Here is an 18,412-nt window from a genome sequence, read left to right as displayed (position 1 = left end):
AGAAAGACCGTGGCCGGGCAGAAAAGAGGCAGCTCGAAGCTCGGTGTTGGTGACAGGGAAAGCGGAAGCGTGTAATGGTGCAATTTCAATGTGTGGTAACATTCTGTTTACGCGCTGTTAAGGGTTTTGCTGCATAAAGAAATGTTTATGTCAATGTTCTTTGTATCACTGGTACATTTAAAACAAGCTTCTGACTGACCGGTCACGTGGCCGCAAGATGGATGCAGCAGAGCGTGGCTGGCCCTTCTGCCTGAGAGCATCATAACATGTTGGTTTCCGTACTCTGAACTCAAACTCTGTTTAGCCCACAGGGCCTCTTTTATTTGTCTCATCTTATCTTCATGTAGTAACCATTCCAGCTCATGAGATCCAGATCATAGAATGCACAGAGAGGGACTCTTTTACAGTTACATTCACTGGAGGGGGCGATGCATGTGGAATTCCTTACAAACAGCTGCACTTGTATTCCGTCTACCAGTTATTTCCTTTGCAGCCCCATACACACGACCACAGTTACCTTGATGCCCCCAAACTCCTATGTCGTGCAATGTATCTCCTCAGAAATGCGGTGGACTGCTCAGAGATGCCCCTTTTAGTACACACAACGGGATTGGCTAAAATTTCCTATGGACTCCCCAGTGGTCCTTTCCGGAGCCTTGAGGAAAATGCCTTCCCAAAATGCATTTGGCTAAACATGTTTTTCTACTCATGGTACTAAATGCAATTTGTTGACGCGCGGCTACCGATTCTTTCAAACAAGAAAAACAAACTCCTCGAGAATTAACAACAAAGATGACATTTTCGATTCAGTACCCTTTGGAACATTTTTGGTGAAACATGTATGCTCTTTTCCTGCCTTCTAAACGTTGTAATGTAATATTTTGCTCGGGATGTACATTTTGATCTATTTAATAAGCATTAAAACTCACCACAAAAGCCTCCTATTCTGCTACTCTAGTGCTGACGTCACAGAGCACAAGGCTTCATCACCTTGCAGTACATGCAGTGCCCATCTTAAAGTTATGACCTCACATGACGCCATACTTTTATTTCTTATCACCCAGAAAAATAAAACGTAGCAATACTCAAATGTTGTAGATTTCAATGTACAAATATATGCATCCGTTTCCCTTCATTGGCAGATTTCCAGAAATATTTATAGAGTATTAAAAAAACGAAAATGATGACTGTCATGTCCACACACGTCAGTGCAAGACCCTCTTGTTATTCAGCACAATTGTAAGTGATTATTAATTTGAAGTTTTGTGAAGCTATATCGAACCAGAGACAGACCAAATAAGGTTACATAAGGAAATTGCATTTTAATCACAATACGCAAATGGTACATTAGGAAGAACATCAATCACAGGTGGCGTAAGTTGCCATAAAATTATCATCACTGATTGCACATTTACAATTATCAATCATAGACACACATCCACCCATATGAACAAAAATATAGATAGTGTACAAAGATACGCGTGCACAATTAAACGGTTTTGGCAGGTGAATATGCAAAGATCCTCATAACCCAAGGAAAGCTGGTCACAAATCATTATTTAATACAAAGCATGACTGTCTCTAAATTTGAAGTACAAAAAGTGGAATCAATTTGTCTCAAGAAAACAGTCAATAAGATTTGCCATATATTTTCGTATAATAATCCTTTACAGAATGATGCACTGTAGTGAATACAAACATAACAATACTATTTTCGTTAGAAATCTTCAATATTCACATATTCGTTATTGTTCAATAATCCATCCTTTTTTAACATCTCAGATAACATGGGATTTAAATAGAACACCAGTCCTAATGCTCTTCTGGAATCAGGGAACAATCAGTGCCAAAACTTTTTAATGGTCCCTGGGATTCTTCACATATCCTGTTCCAGGGATGTGAATAATAGGGACTTCGGAGCACCTCCTCCGGTGTGATTGATTTTGGGGATCCAAGTGGGTAATTAACAGAGGCCCTCATCACTGGAAGAATGGTACTGATGCATTTAGATGCCCCTAGTTAGGGCAGTCTCCCCGTGACCGGGATCTAATGTTACCACCCCAGTTTTTCAATCAAAACTGGGGTGGTTGGGTATCTCTCTATTGGCTTCTAAATGGCTCTTGAGATGCAGAATATATCTGGGAACTAAATGCTACTACTGAATCAGGGCATGCCTTGCTTTTGCATGTGGGATCAAAGTCTCCAGGTTTTTCGAAAAGTTTCTCTAGTAAAGGAAGTCCTCGCTGTCGAGTCAGGACAGCAGACATGCAAAGGAGTGGAGGCATCCATAGAAATGGGGCACAGTACAGACATCTCTGAATTGCAGGAGCACAAGGTGAGGTAAATTCAAAACCTATCTCCTTCTCCTATCTCCGTCACTATCTCGGGGGTCGCACATATTGAGGTGAGGTTTTTACAGCATGTGCCAGACTAGATCAGCTCCTCTTTTTTTGGTGTCACCTGTATTATTTTAAGAAAACCATGATCTCATCTTGAGTCAAGTGAAAAGTTTATCAAAATTGTCAGCAAGAAAAGAGAGTAATGTGGTAAGTATTGGTTCTTTAAAGTGAGATGATGGTCTAATATGCTTTATAATCTCAAATCACACACTTCGGTAATTTTCATAACATCCTGTTTTTGGAGATGAACTGTACAATTTAAAGTCACCAAGTGTGAAACAGTCCAATTTTGCAAATCATTTCCTGAGAGAATTCGAACAATGTCATGCATTTATGTTTTTTATATTCATGATAATACAGCCAAACCTCTCTTTCGTGGTTTGATTTCCAAAAATAGAAAAAACGATTAGTCCTTGGAAATTGTGGCGGGTTGTGTGCTTCAGGCAAATACAAACCATGTGAATAACTATCCACATTAAGAATTTAGCACTTCTTCTACAGGATGAATTTTCCATGGATTGGAAGTCTTGAATAGAATGACTAGTTGTACTCAATAGCGAAAGATGTACACATGCTGCCAACTGAGCAAAGATGTGATAGACCAAAGAATAGCAATCTTGGATTCTACACTGAGGTTGAAATCAGTGATGTGGGCTTTGCAGAATGACTGGCAGAATTGTCAGGCTCTGGATCAAGATGAAATACCCAACTCTCTGGCTAAGAAGTATTCGTCTCAGCTGTGACAAAGTTTACCCACTACTAAGCATGTAAACCAACACTGGAGAAACCAGCTTCCTGACTCACCCCCAGGGCTAAAAACACATCTACCTTCAGTTGGTTTCTTGTCTTGGCTGCTATAGGAGGCCTAAATGCTGGGCTACTTGAAGTAATGGTAACTTTGTATTCCAACATAGCTAAGGGAATCAAATGATCTAAGGCCATATTGCTTAAGATTCCTCCCCAATTTTTACAACCCACTTTCTGGAAACAAATGAATGCAGGATTCCTGTACTATCAGAAGTCTGCACTCACAACCTGCAGAAAGCTTACTTCCCAAGAACTGTAAATCTTTTCTGAAAACCCATAGGAAGAAGATCCAGCAGCAGTACACGAAAGGTGTGCCTTCAGCAACCTTGGCAAACACACTATCCCTCCCAGAAGTTTTTCATCTCTCACGCCCCCTGTTCTGCAAACTTCTTAGGAGCCTGTCCCACCTTGTGGTACCCTTATCAAATGCAATGCTGGGACGACTGTTGTTGACCGGCACTGAGCACCACAAAATGATCTACTCCCCAAAATAATTTTGTTCAGCTAAACCCCCCAAGCCCTACCTGATGTCTTGCGATCACAAGTCGACCTGATTTTTGCCTCGGTTCACTTAACCTATCCCATTACAGCACACGGACCTATTTCACACAACTGGTTTTACATATTCGTTTCCAAACACTCTGTTATTAATATTGACCACATTAATCAATCACTCACTCCCACGAGGGAGAGTGGCATGCAGACCACCCTGCCGCTGATACCAGTCAGCGGCCACATTCCACCACATCGGGTACAGCACCAAGAGCAGCAGTCCTCCAATTTCCATCCACCTGCTAGTTAATGATATGCAAATCAATGATCTAGCTACTGCAGACACTCACTCCTTAGGGCGGGACTCCAGCCTATGCAAATCCTCGTGTCACAAGTGTGCCTCGTTCTTCTTTTATTACGAACTCATTGCTCAGTAGAGGAGCCAGTTTCTCATCCAAATCAAATTAGCATTTCAGATCTTATTCTAAACAGGTGACTCCTATACTGCTTCGTCATCTCCATTAGGACTTCTCAAATCAACCATCAGAATGGAACACGCTTCTGCTCCTCCACTTTCCATTCAATCTCTTCATAATAACATCAGTGACCCCCTATTTAAAACTGCTACCCTTACCACCTAAGTCCAATTCACTTTATTCCTTTTCTCACAAATGCCTTAATCTTTGCGTGGGCTCCACAAAAAACATTTCCAGTGTACAGCACTTTGCAAATATCCCATGTTATGTGAACTGTCGAAGCAGTTTTTAACCAACTTATTGTCTGCTGCGTCACAATCTCGTTTAGTACATTCTGCTTCCGGGGCAGACTGAGGCGTGCTCAGCCTCCACGTGCTCCCGTCTTCAACCGTTATTTAACTTATGTTGCTGTTCTACTCAGCCACGCGTGGTCAGCTGTTGCACCCTTGTTCTGTCTGTCCTTACAGGGCACTCAAGAATTCATTTGCACATTCCTAAGCCAGCCACACTTGCTGTTTGGATGGCTCACCCCTCCTCATCACCATGCATTTCTTCAGCATCGAACCCCACCCCATGTTCAGTTATTTTCAGCCTTTTGGATTCACACAGTCTTATTTAGACGGCTGCGTATCAACTAACTTTTTAAAACCGTGAGAACAAGCTTTTATGATATAACAGGCGTAGAGAAACTCGGGTTACGTTTTTTTGACAATTTTTTGCAGGTTTTTTTTTTCTATATGTAATAGCCTTTGACATAAGGACCAGATTACAATACACAAGGTCAGGTCCATTTCTAGGTTTGTATTTTTATAGGACTGTAAGTTAAATGCCTTAAGATGATCATAAGATAGCAAACATACTGTTGCTCCTTCAGTCTCTACCCTCATACAGTCACAGCAACATCAACCATACCAGCCATTTATTTCTTGGTTTTCCCTGAGATCTTTTTTGTCCGCAGTCTTTACTCACAAAATCGCCTCCTGAAGGTCACACTAGTTAGGGTTCAGTGCAACAAGTTCATTTTACAAGAAACCAACAGAGCATCCAAAGGCATTCTCTGCCCAACAGTCCTCACGAGCCCTTGCTTGCTGTCATGGCTCCTTCCCCTAACCCCTCTGCTTTCAGGGTTCTCCCTGCCTCACATATAGACCATTTAGTTCCTAGAACGTGTGTTTTACAACAAACCAACTTTACAAATGCCCCGAAATTCTCTGCCACTTACTTAGTCGCTCACCCCAGGTTTCTGTCGAATGCTCTGTGTAGCCCATCAGGGTCTACTCCTAACACAACATATTAGGGGCGTAAAAATGACTGCTAATCACTTTCACATATTTGAAAAGCTTAGCATGACAGCAAATGTGGTTGCAGATGATTGTCATATATGAATGTCTGCTGCGTCTGAGAGGTCAGCAATTCATAGGTCGAAATTGTGTGGATAGGCCCTTTGAGGTCTAGAAATGAATGCAAAATGCTGTGAGCCACCCTTGGACACGCTCTTTCTATATTAGCCTTAGCCTAATTCAAAAATTCACATGTGGTTGCCACAGTGCTCCACGTGGGCAGCACACCTCATTTCCAGTACTATGCTACACACTTTTGGTTTAAAGTCTGTTAACAAAGTTGGTTCAATGGAAGCAAACGAAGATAAAAACTCCAATAAAATGCCTTAGAGTTGCTAATGATAGATAGAGACTGGACTCATGGAGTCCAACCCACAAGCAGCAATATTTGCACCCCTATATCCAGTTGCGTACCATTTGGACTAAAACCTATGAACTTCAGTGGACAAAAAGCTTTTTAGGGCAGGCTTGCCATCATAGCTGTTGCCAGACACCTTATGTGACCACCAGAAAAAGATCTATGAATAGCAGTACTAACAGATGGATTTAGGTACCGTCTGCATTTTGATCTTCCTCAGTACAAGGTTTGATTGGGAAGAACTTGTGCTCCATCCAGTAGGCCAAAGTAGGTGGCATGCCAATGTCAAGGCTGATCTGTTTATTATGAAATTTTACAACAAAGGTGCTATGCCTCACCATTTATTGTGATGTTAAAGTCAACCAGTCTTTAATGGTGTATTACAGCAACATGCTAAAGCTTGTAGACAGGTATTCGATATACAAGGGTTTTGTTTTTGGTTGTTGATCCCCTTTGAAATATCCTGGGGGTAGAATATTTGAACTATGTTAATCCTTGTCTACTGTTGTGCTAAATTTAATTGCATTTTGTGTGTACAATGTTCAAGGTTGCTCTATTTCTTGTCAAAAGTTATCTCAAAGGCAGCAGGCATGATATATTTATTAGACAAGGCATATGTTAAAGGCAATTTGCCTTTTCAGGTAATTATGAATACACTTTGTCAAGAAAGCAGACATGTACTGGAGTATGCAAGGGGATTGGTGTTGTTCACACCAGTGGTGTTGACCGGCCCTAGGGGTAGAGAATTTGCACTGTAACAACCCTTATTTTGCTCTTTTATGAGCAGCTGTATATTGTTTTTTCTAAATGCAGTTGTGTACATATTTGTAACTTTGTGACTGTATGCCTGATGAATGCTTTGTGGGAACATTTATGCTCAATACAATAGACCTGAGTTGGATATGGTGTCAAGCCAATCAAAGGGTATAGGCATGGCCAGTGGAATTATGTAATTCTGCGACTACGAATTTGCCACACTTGTTACATAGTCTACATCTGCTGCATAATTTATAGATTTGGAAAAAAAGTCGTTTCTAGTTCAAACAGATAATTTTTTTACTAAAACAGATGCCACACATGTTGCCATGGTGTGGAAGGTGCTTTACAAACCTTTTCATTTATTGCTTGCTGTGTTGGTATTTTAAAATTATACTAATGAGGTGACAATTTTGCCCAGGCAGTGTTAGCATGTGTTAAATTAACAAAATAATGCTGTAACAGTGTCACAAATGTGCCACATTCTGCCACATAATATGCATTTCCCTGCCACATAATTTAGTCAATCCTGCCAAAAAACAGTCCTCCCATATTACACAATTCCGGTTACTCTGGCATCAGGCCCAATTTGGTCACTTGGAAAAGTTATGTCAGATGCCATAGGTTTGATGTTTACTAAGAAACATTATAACAAAGGCAGGCGGACTGCCACATTTATCTAGAAAGCATATTAAAAAACAATAGCCCTTTAATGGTGTATTATTATCAAACTGTTAAAGCTAAAGAAAGATTTCTTGTTACACTGAATCTCTTCAGATTACCATAGTAGGCAATGTTTTTGATGGCTGCTAATCCCACTGACAAACAATGAAACTGTTATAATCCTAAATAATCTTATTAGGGACTATATTCTATTTTTGCCAAATGTAATTATGTACATATATGTATCTCCAGGACTGTATATGTTCACTACATAGACCTGTGTTAATTACGGCGACAAGCCTATCATACAACTTACCAGCCTGATTGGTTCTTTGGGAAGATTTATATCAGAGACTATAGGTCAAGTCTGTGTTACCAAAAAGGCTCCAGGCCCGCCTTCTTTGTTGTGAAAAACATATTTTAAAGCCCAAACTTTTAAGTCTAGATTGTTGTTACACTGTGTGACCGCCTATTTATAGGAATTTTGCTAAGCAGACGCTCACAGATTTACCATGGTAAGTTCTGGGGTTAGTAACCTCCATAACAAACCAAGGAAGCAGGTTTGCAGTGTGAGAAACCTTGTTAGGCTCTTTTTAGGAAGGATTTTGTATTTGTTTTGCCAGCTGTAATATAGTATGCATTTATACTTTTATGATAGTATGCCTTATGGTTGCCTTGTGGGAAAGCGTATACTCAATTTAATAGGTTTAAAGTGGTTATTGTGCAAAGGTGTTCAAACTTTCCAGAGTGGGGGTGCTGCCAATAAATTCACAACACTGATGTCATAGCATTAGTAAAAAACCTAAGAGTTCCACCTTGACAACCACGATATCAATGTCCCCATCCACAAAGCCGGACACATCCTCGACCCCGTCTTCTCAGCAGGGAACAACATCACCAGCTCTTACACCTCCAAACACCATTGGACCGACCACAAAGGTGTTCACTTTACCTACACAAAGAACACTGCACGCCACTATGCCGCCCCCACCCCCAGCAGAGGATGGGGCAAAGTTACAGAAGCGCAACTCACCAAAGCTCTCAGCCACTCCCCGCACTGGACGCAGCAGATGCTAATGAAGCCACAAACATCTACACAACTGGTTATTGGAATGCGCTGACAGCGTAGCCCCCCTCAGGAAATCAGCAGGAAACAAATATAGCAAAACACCTAAATGGTTCACAACAGACCTACAAGAGTCCAAGCACTCCTGCAGATGACTAGAACTGAAATGGAGGAACAGCAAATCAACCGAAGACTGCATAGCCTACAAGAACGCGGTCTACACGCACCACCAGAACATCAGAGCCGCCAAAAAAAACACATTCAAGAATGCCTCAGCACCATCACTCATGATCGCAGAGAGCTCTTCGCCGTTGTCAGAGTTCACAAACCCTGGGACAGACACCTCATCCATCCCTCCCTCCCAAGACCTCTTCAACGACCTTGCCACCTTCTTCCACTGAAAAATCCAGGAAATTTACGGAGGCTTCAAGAACCAAAACCCGCCCACAAATACCACCACGGACCCAGCACCACACCAGATCCCGAACTCCTGGACCCCCATCACCAAAGATGACACCCAAAGACTCATTAACTCCATCCATTCAGGAGCACCCTTGGCTCCGTGCCCTGATCACATCTTCAACCTGGCCAGCACCACCATAGCACCTGAGCTCCGCCGAACTATCAACCGATCCTTTGAGACCACCACCTTCCATCAGACTGGAAACACTCTGAGATCAACACGCTACTCAGGAAATCCACTGCCGACCCAGGGGGGCTTAAAAACTAAAAAATGTCCACAATGGGATGGGAGGAGTTGCTACCTGGATGGAAGCCAGCTGCCTCAAACTCAACTCGGACAAGACAGAGATCCTCGTAATCGGCTCCACCCCTTCCTGGAACGACTCCTGGTGGGCCACTACACTGGGGAACGACCCCGCTCCCACAGACCACGCACGCAATCTGGGCATCATGCTGGACTCCTCTCTATCCATGACCTGCCAAGTCAACGACATCTCTTCGTCATGCTTCCACACCTTCTGACTCCTTCGAAAGATCTTCAAGTGGATCCCCTCCGACACGAGGAAGACAGCCATCCATGCACTTGTCACTAGAAAACTGGAGTACAGGAGCGCACTCTATGCCAGCATCACCACAAAACTGCAATCAAGACTACAAAGAATCCAGAATGCAGCATCCAGATTCCTTCTGGACATTCCCCGACACAGCCACATCTCCTCCTACCTCAAAGACCTACACTGGCTCTCAGTCAGCAAGCACATCACATACAAACTCCTGACCAACACCTACAAGGCACTACACAACATAGGACCGGCATACGTTAATCACCGCCTCGCCTTCTACATACCCAAAAGACAACTCTGTTCTACCTAGCTCACCCTCACAGCCGTTCCCAGGATCCGGAAAAGTACAGCAGGATGAAGATCCTTCTCTGACCTCGTAGCCCGGACATGGAACACTCTACTTCTCAAACTCAGACAGCCTGCATCACTAAAGCAGTTAAGGAAGGACCTCAAGACCTGGCTCTTCAATTGAGCAGCACGCCCGCAATCAGTGCCTTGAGACCCTACGGGTGATTAGTCGCACTTTAGAAATTATTGATTGATTGAAGAGTTACACAAAGAACAAATGTAGCAAATGAGCCATGCCTTTCATGCAGGTGAGAAATATTGGAGCAGTATGTGGTTTTCTGGTGCTTTTTGGAGCACACTGTGCTGAATATAGCAGAAAAGCATGGTGTGGTAGGGTACTGCCACTTACAAAGAGGAAACGCATTTTCCACTTGAAATGGCCGCTTGAAAGTTCACCAGATTTGCATCAGACTAGCAGCTTTAGTGCTAAGCACATTAGCACACAGACAATAATGTGTGGAAATCAAGTTTCAGTGCATTTCTATCACTTGTGAATTTCACAAGTGAGGTGCCTTGTTTTTTTTCTTCCTATTAAAATGGTTGTTTCCGTCACAGTTCAGAATTTTAAAAAACTCAGCATACCTCATTTGTACTGCCCTTGCTGCGGGTATATTTCACATTATTTAAGGCCCTGAAATGGCAAAGAAGTATCAATCAAAATTGTCTAATATATAAAATGATTATTTTTTATGTTATTCATATCATATTTCCAATCTGTATAACAAGTAGGTACAAACAGCCAACACATTTCGTCTGCTTGAAGTAGATTTCATCAGGGCATAAATATTATCAAAAATGAGTATTGACGCGTTGATGAAACTTTCACACGAAAAGTTTTTTCTTCATATACTCTTATCTTCTTAGTTCCCAGGATAACCCATACTCTGGGCATCCATATTGATCATCCTACGATCGGGCACCTTAATACGCGCCAAACAAATTCTCCAGGGCTACAACCAACCTCACCACTGCAATACGAAAAGGCCTACTTGTTATACCATTGGCATCATGAAGTGAAGAACACAAATAGAGAAGAATAATTTTACATATTAGACAATTTTGATTGATACTTCATAGATGGTGCATTGCCATTTCTGGAAATCATGATATATCATTTTCACACCTATTGGGCAGCAGGTGCACATGGCAGTTGCACATTGGGACTCTTAATGTACTAGTTACGTTTAGGACCGGGTGGGGTGCTGGGATTGGCCTCCTACTAGTATTATGTTTGCTTATTTCAAAAGATTTGTTTAATGGATTTAGAACTATTTAAATAGTTTTTCTTGCTCCATGCACCCTAAAAAGATTGGTACTTAGTTCACATTACGAAAGTATCTCACCTTACAGTTAGAGAAAGTAAAAGTAAAAAGCTATCTCTGTGTTCACAGAATAATCAACTATTAATCAAAGACTTTGCCTGACATTTGAACTCTGTCTTTAACACACAGCAGATGTTACACTATAAAAACAAAATTGAAAGGCCTGTTTATTGCTCAATCCCTTCATGACCTCCTGTAAAGTTATTTTAGGGGAGCTGTTATGGGGAGAAACCAACGATAAAGGCTGTAGACCTAATTGGTTCATTAGGGAAAACTATGTCAGATGCCAGAGGTCTGATCTGTGCATTACAACAATGGAAGAAGGGCAAAATATTTATTGCGAAAATGCATATGATCAGGTAAAATGCATTTAAACTTGCGTTATGACATTGTGTGCACTGTGCATAGTACCATTTCAAGATGGCCACCCACTACTATGTTCAAATTATTACTAATTTCTTTATTACATGTCGATGCCTACCATGGTGAAGCAGCAAAAAAATTTCTTTTTTTCTAATTTTGCTCATTTAATTTACCTTGCACATGCTTGTTGAATTTGTGTGTGTTTCATCATGGATGGATGCGTAGATGGATGAAAGAATGACTGCATTGGAGGATGAATGGTGCTTGAGTGCCTAGTTAAGTGAAATGAGTTCCCAAACTCCTCAGTGACTGATGTCACAATTTCAACAACACGATAGCCCTTTACGCACTGCCAATGCCTGCTTTATGGCTTTATTTAAGTAACACCTGTCACTTCATGTAAAACCCACTGAATACCAAATATGTTTGAAAATATTTCCCACATTTGTAAAATGAACTCGGCTGTGTCTACTGTGTTATTGAACTTGTAATTGACATTGTGTCATTTGCCCGAGTTAAGCTATGCAGAGCTGGGAGAACACTGGATACACAGACAGCATTAGACTCTGGGGTGGGCTAGGCTCCTGGATCTGGGAGGCTATTCCCGAGGGACACCTTCGGTGATGCAAATCCCCGAAGGATTACCTCGCACTAAAGATTCGACATGAAGCTAAGAGCCTTAACGAAACGATCTGTTCCAGATAGCGCATGCACATAACCACGACCAAATACATGGACATATGACAGTGAGGCAGCCGTCAGATTAGATATATATTTCAATAGGAAGACACCCATGCACACTGTTCTTGTTCAAGTCATCCCCACGAGCGCAGTACTTGCACATCGAGATGCTCTTAATAACAACAGAAGGAACAATTCCAGACCAAAATAACAATGTCCTAAAGAAGAACTTGGCCACGACAATCAACAAGCTGCATCATTAGGACAAGCAGCTTTACTGGCAAAAAAGCAGAACCTAGGCTGTCAGAGAGGAAGTGAGATCCTCGCCTTGAACAAAATACCGCCACTTGGGCTTCTCGAGAGAAAGATGTGGCTTTTTCAGTCACTTGGTTCAGTGACGTAGGCTCACAATACGTTTTCCCCCAAGCGAAGCCCTCGGTACGTTTTCTTTGTGCATCGTTCGCAGGCTTCGTGGAGCGAACTTGACGTTCAATCCAGAGGCGCCCCCGCCCCCTCGCTCCTCCCCGTCCAGCCAGGCACGGCAGAGGGAGGGAAGGGGCTGCTTCCCTCGCTTTCCTTGCTCTAAAATGGTATAATAAGCTCAGAAGCATCAGGAGGGGGAGCTCGGCCCACGGGAGAAAACAACAAGCCAGAAAGGCTAACGTGCGTCTTGGGAGCTTTTTTCCCCCTCACGCAAACCAATCAAGTCTCGTGCGTTTGCAATATAAGCGCTTCGGGCTCCCGTTTTAAACACACTTGTGGTTGGGGGCACAACCCACTTCTTCCACATTCACTAGCGCCCCTAAAAAAAAAAGCTTCCTCGCCGGGGTGGGTGCAGCGCCCTCGGGGCACCTTCTGCCCCCTACACTCACGCATGCTCCGCCAGAGAGGGGCTGGGATGCTCCTACCTGCTCGGCGAGTTTCAGGACAGCCATTCTTCAGCCCCGGGCTCACATGCAGCGCCTCCGCTCCGGAGAGGTCAGCCAGGTGCAAAGGAAAACAAGCCACAAATCCACCGCACCCCAGCAGCTGGTCCACGGGCCCTGGGAGCCAGCTCTGCCCGCAGGAGCCCCTGCCTCTGGGTCTCGCAGGAGCCCGTCTCATACAGGAAGTACAGAGTGCAGAAACCCTGCTGCTACTACTCCTGACATCACCGCGGACACAAGCGGCAGCGCAGGCTCTCTGCCTGGTCCTCCTGCAATCTCCTCCCTCCTCTCGTGCAGGCCGAGGCTGCCTCCTGCTGTCTGCAGCCTCGGTGAGCTTCCATCCCTCGCATACTACCCCTGTGTAGGTCACGGCCACCTCCTACCGTCCATACTTCGCTTTTCACTCATTTCTGTCCCCGTCAGCACGTGTCAAGCCTGCCTCCTGCCGCAACAGGCTTGAAGTGCACCTTTGTTCCCGGAGGAGCTGTTTGAAGTCGCAGCTCCTGTGCAGTGCCTCCTCTCCTCTTGCCTCCTGCGCAAGCAGTACATGGTTGCCCCCGAGGCCAATATGTGTGAGTAGGTCGCCCGGTCTCATATTTTTTAATTTCCATTCTCTAAGTAAAACAATATAACTTACACTAATTGGTTTATATTGCACGTCAAAACCGTAAAAACTAGCATCCCAATACTATCTACGTTTCACTAAAAAGATTTAAAGACCTGCTTGGACAAGGATGTCCCCAGCACGGTTTTAAACACGGGCACCCATAGCCTTAGTAACTCAACTGTAGTTTTCACTGGAATTCTGTGCATGTTTTTGTTCCCAGTGTGCAACAATCGTGTACACACGGTTACACCTAGGCTGTGTGAAAGGTTGTCAGACTCCGAGTGTGCCTCTTTGGTCTGGAGGGGCGCTCGCAGCATGCTTTCCTTGGGCATAAAAGTACTGTGCACGTTCCAGGATATAGTCATGGAGTTTCCTACTGTCCGTGAAGAGTGAGATACCCAACAGCCTCATACAGGTTAGTTCCCCCTACCATGATGTGCTGGACCTCGCACTGGCATCAATGTATGAATTATGTGTGCCCCGGGGTGGGTAGGCAGTGACTGACAGTGGAACTTCATGATGAAAACAAGTGTGTTATACAGTTATTGCAACACCAGGAGAATGCATTTTAAATTACCCCACCACCAACCCTGTGTGTAAATAATGACAAAAGATGGAGGATGAGGGACATCCTAGCAAAGTGTCTTGTTGGCATTCTTGAGCTTTGGGTTTAATATCCGACAGTGAGGTGTGGGTGAAAGGAGACAGGTCTGTCTTATAGTCAGCTAGCTTCTTAGAAGAGGCTTGCTGATTGTTTCTCTCTGAACACCACATTTTCACTGGATGGATGGCAGGGCCAGACTGGGAACCAAAAATCGCCCTGGTGAATGTTGTCAGGCCAGCCCTTTTACTGCATGTAGCAAGTGGGTCTAAGCCTGCAAGGAGAATTTATTTGGGGGGGGGGGGAAGGGGGAGTCAGGGGTGTCAAGAAAGTTTTGAAAACAAATCTGCAAATAGTGTTTTTTACAACATATTTATCCTTATGAGACCTTGTCCAACCATTGGATGGATAGAGATTGGAGATATGGCTTCATGGCTCAAAGGATAAATTAATGAACTGTTGGATGGGTGAGGAGGAGGTGGATGAATTAATTCAAGAATGGATGACAATGAATAAAGACTTTTAGCTACATGGAGCAAATGGTACCAATGCACTGACCGAGGATGGGTGCTCTAGTTTTCATTTTAACTTCTGCATTAAAACTTAATGTACCCCAAAGACTACCACCGCCAATCCCCGTGAAGCATGCATAGTATGGATGTATTTAACACAGTGCACCGATTTAGCACCTCAAAAAATTAAATAAAAAACATTAAGCTTTGTTCTAAAATGGAAGAAAAATATAACCATGCAGTGTCCAAATTCCACCATGAGAAACCAAGAAACCTTGCATTATTGACTTTCCTCTTGATTCACTGATTGTATCATCAGTATGCTGCTGTGGAGGAGCATGAAGTTTCTAAGTCCATGATTAAAACCACTTCTAACAATTGTCACTCAATGCAGTGGATAATTTAACATAATGAACTGAAGTGTGCTGCAACAGTCCCACAACAAAAACAATCACACTAATTTGAATTGAAGAGCCTTTATCATATATGCAGTGCTTCATTTGTGCTTGTTGTTTCCGGTGCTGAGCACCAGCACTTATTTTTGAGGGTCGGCGTTATTATTCTGCCTCAAGCATTTACTGCGAGCAAAAGACACATATGGGAAAGCCGTAGGAAGAGAAAAACGAAAAAGCTTCACAGTTGGATAAAGAAGAAAACTGCAGGAGTGAGCTGAAAGGGCAGGGAGTGGCTTTAAATGGATTGAAGAGGCCCGAGATGGCTTACGCAGGATTACGCTGCCTCAGCAGACCCCACCGAACTCAAAAACTTCCGGCCCATCTCTCTCCTGCCGTTCCCCGCCAAAGTGATTGAGAAAATTGTCAACACTCAACTCACCAACGCCCTGGAAACCAACGACTCCCTCGACCCCACACAGTTCGGTTTCAGGACCAACCACAGCACCGAAACCGCCCTCATCGCAGCCACGGACAACATCAGAGCCCTGACCGACAAGGGTGAGACCGTGGCCCTCGTACTCCTGGACCTCTCAGCAGCCTTCGACACGGTCTGCCACCGCACCCTGATACGACGCCTCAGCAACGCCGGCATCAGAGGCAAGGCCCTCGAATGGATCATCTCCTTCCTCTCCGGAAGGACTCAGAGAGTCCGCCTGCCCCCCTTCAGATCCACAGCCACGGAGATCATCTGCGGCGTACCTCAAGGATCCTCCCTCAGCCCCACTCTCTTCAACATCTACATGACCCCCCTGGCGAACATCGCACGCAAACACGGACTCGACCTAATATCATACGCCGACGACACCCAGCTCATCTTATCCCTCACAAACAACCCCACCTCAGCTAGGACCAGATTTCATGAAGGAATGAAGGAAGTGGCGAACTGGATGACAGACAGCCGCCTGAAACTGAACGCCGACAAGACGGAGGTCCTCATCCTCGGCCCCACCCCCACCGCATGGGACGACTCCTGGTGGCCCCCCGCCCTAGGCAGCACTCCCCAACCCACCGACCACGCACGCAACCTCGGCTTCATCCTGGACTCATCCCTCACCATGACCAGACAGGTGAACTCGGTGACCTCAGCATGCTTCAACACCCTACGCATGCTCCGCAAGATCTTCCGCTGGATCCCCACCGACACCAGGAAGACTGTCACCCACGCCCTCGTCACCAGTCGCTTGGACTACGGGAACACCCTGTACGCGGGCATCACCACCAAGCTGCTGAGGAAACTCCAACGGATCCAGAACGCTGCCGCAAGACTCATCCTGGACATCCATGCCACCACCACATCTCAGGACACTTGAAAAAACTCCATTGGCTCCCCATCAACAAGAGGATCCCCTTCCGACTCCTCACCCACGCACACAAAGCCCTTCACAACCTCGGACCCAAACTCATCAACAACCGCGTCTCCTTCTACACTCCTCCGCGCACTCTACGATCCGCCGGACAGGGCCTGGCAGCCGTACCCCGCATCCGCAAAGCCACCGCCGGAGGAAGATCCTTCTCTTTCCTGGCAGCGAAGACCTGGAACTCTCTGCCCAGCCACCTTCGCGCCATACCTGAACACCTCTCCTTCAGAAGGCAGCTCAAGACCTGGCTCTTCAAGCACTGACCCCCCCCCCCCCAGCGCCTTGAGACCCTTTATGGGTGAGTAGCGCGCTTTATAAATGCGAATGATTGATTGATTGATTGAGTATTCCATGTTCGCACATTTAATTGCAGCAGCCGCGTGTTTAAGAGGAGGGCTTTAAGCACCGGCACCTTTTTATTTACAAATTAAGCACTGCATATATGTACCTAATTCTCTGAGCAAAGCAATAGCAGACCCTCCAGAATCCTTCCCCCTGAAGGTCAGCACTGCTCGTGGCAACCCCCCTGCAGGAGACTAGAACCATCTAAATTAAAAAACAAATGGTTTTCAATTGAATGTGTTCTGTCTGAACACTCTAAAACCATTTGTTTTGCATTGTTTGTAAAGTGCTGAAGCGCTGCAGTCAGGAAACGGCCAGCCCAGCCCACAGCAACAAACCAAGCCCTTACCAGCACTAAAACAGCCCCCATCTGGAAAAAGCCTGGTGCCGTTTACGGACAGTCTGGGCCTGATGGATGATGTGGAGAGGTAGAGACAGTGGACTTCTTTATTATGCAGAAGGAATCATCCAGGCAGGGCCTTTAATTTTGTATATCCCCAAACTGCTACTGCTGAGGGATAATGGGTGCGAAGTTCACTGTCTTCACATACAATTGTGCATTATGTTTTAGGTGCTCCAGTTTGAGACACCCCTTGTCGCTACCTGCAGTGGAAATCATCACCAGAAACAAAAATGTATATGCTCAACCAAAAAATTATATTCTCAGAGAGGAAATTGAAGAATACCAGTTCCAGGACCTCAACAGTAGAATCAACATTCCATTGCTGCACCTTGATTACAAAAGTGAGAAAGAAAATTCCCAACATGGTTCCTGATTTCTAACTAAATGAAGAGGTAGTGTTCCGAAGAATACCAGAGGGATTATTAAAATGTAATGCTGGTGTCGCTGACCGCTAGTCTCCCAGAGATGAGGGGACATCGTTTGAAAGTCTACAAGGAGCTGCTGGAAAACTGTGGGACTGATTTGATTAAGAAGCCTGCCTAGCCTGATAACAGAAGTGAGCGAAAAGTTCCTTGTAGAGGAGGCTGCCTAGGGAAGCCCAGTTGCTGTGTCCAAGTGGAAAGGACAGCCAGGAATGCAGATGAGCTTGGCTGAAATGCAGGTGGCAACTCAATTGCCGGAGTAAGTGTGCCTGGCTCTCAATCACCATCTGCACACTGCACCTAAGAAGGTAAGTCTTTTCCCCCCGCTGGAGTCTGCAGCGACACCAATGAGAATCAGAGAGCACTTACCTTCTATTTGAGTTTCAACTGGAGCAATGCTCTGTTCCACCTACACCAGCGACCACTTATACAATAATATGGCCAGTGATGATAACCGGGAAAGGAGAATTGACTGAGAAAGAAAATATAGCTACTGGACTGCATCACTCTGACCCAATGCATCTGCTGGGCACTGAGGTCTCCAAAGCACCATGGTGAGTTGTCTAAAGGCAATAAAAGTTATCTTTCCAAAGGAAATGTACGGTGATGATTGCCATACATACTAAAAAAAGGTAATGTTCAATAGATGGTTGCTCAGTGTTATCGTATGTTAACGCTACTTAGAACAAT

At 44.5% G+C, this 18,412-nt stretch overlaps 1 protein-coding gene across 11 annotated transcripts in view; it reads right to left on the bottom strand.

The window, feature by feature from the left end:
- The window catches only part of ANKRD44 (ankyrin repeat domain 44), a 618,040-nt gene extending 604,522 nt beyond the window's left edge, over nucleotides 1-13,518 (bottom strand). For 5 of the 11 annotated variants that reach the window (XM_069225834.1, XM_069225841.1, XM_069225835.1 and 2 more), the window contains exon 1: nucleotides 13,005-13,163. In XM_069225834.1, the coding sequence (XP_069081935.1) occupies nucleotides 13,005-13,031 (27 nt within the window). In that variant the 5' untranslated portion in view covers nucleotides 13,032-13,163. Of the gene's footprint in view, nucleotides 1-13,004 lie in introns of all 11 variants that reach the window. The other 6 variants (XM_069225839.1, XM_069225843.1, XM_069225840.1 and 3 more) reach the window with 3 other exon arrangements.
- Between the last annotated feature and the right edge of the window lie 4,894 nt (nucleotides 13,519-18,412).

The sequence above is a fragment of the Pleurodeles waltl genome, chromosome 3_1, assembly GCF_031143425.1.
Source record: "Pleurodeles waltl isolate 20211129_DDA chromosome 3_1, aPleWal1.hap1.20221129, whole genome shotgun sequence".
NCBI classification, from domain to species: Eukaryota; Metazoa; Chordata; class Amphibia; order Caudata; family Salamandridae; genus Pleurodeles; species Pleurodeles waltl.
Note: the sequence above shows the minus strand (reverse complement) of the source record. Positions and strands in the feature narration are given on the sequence as shown.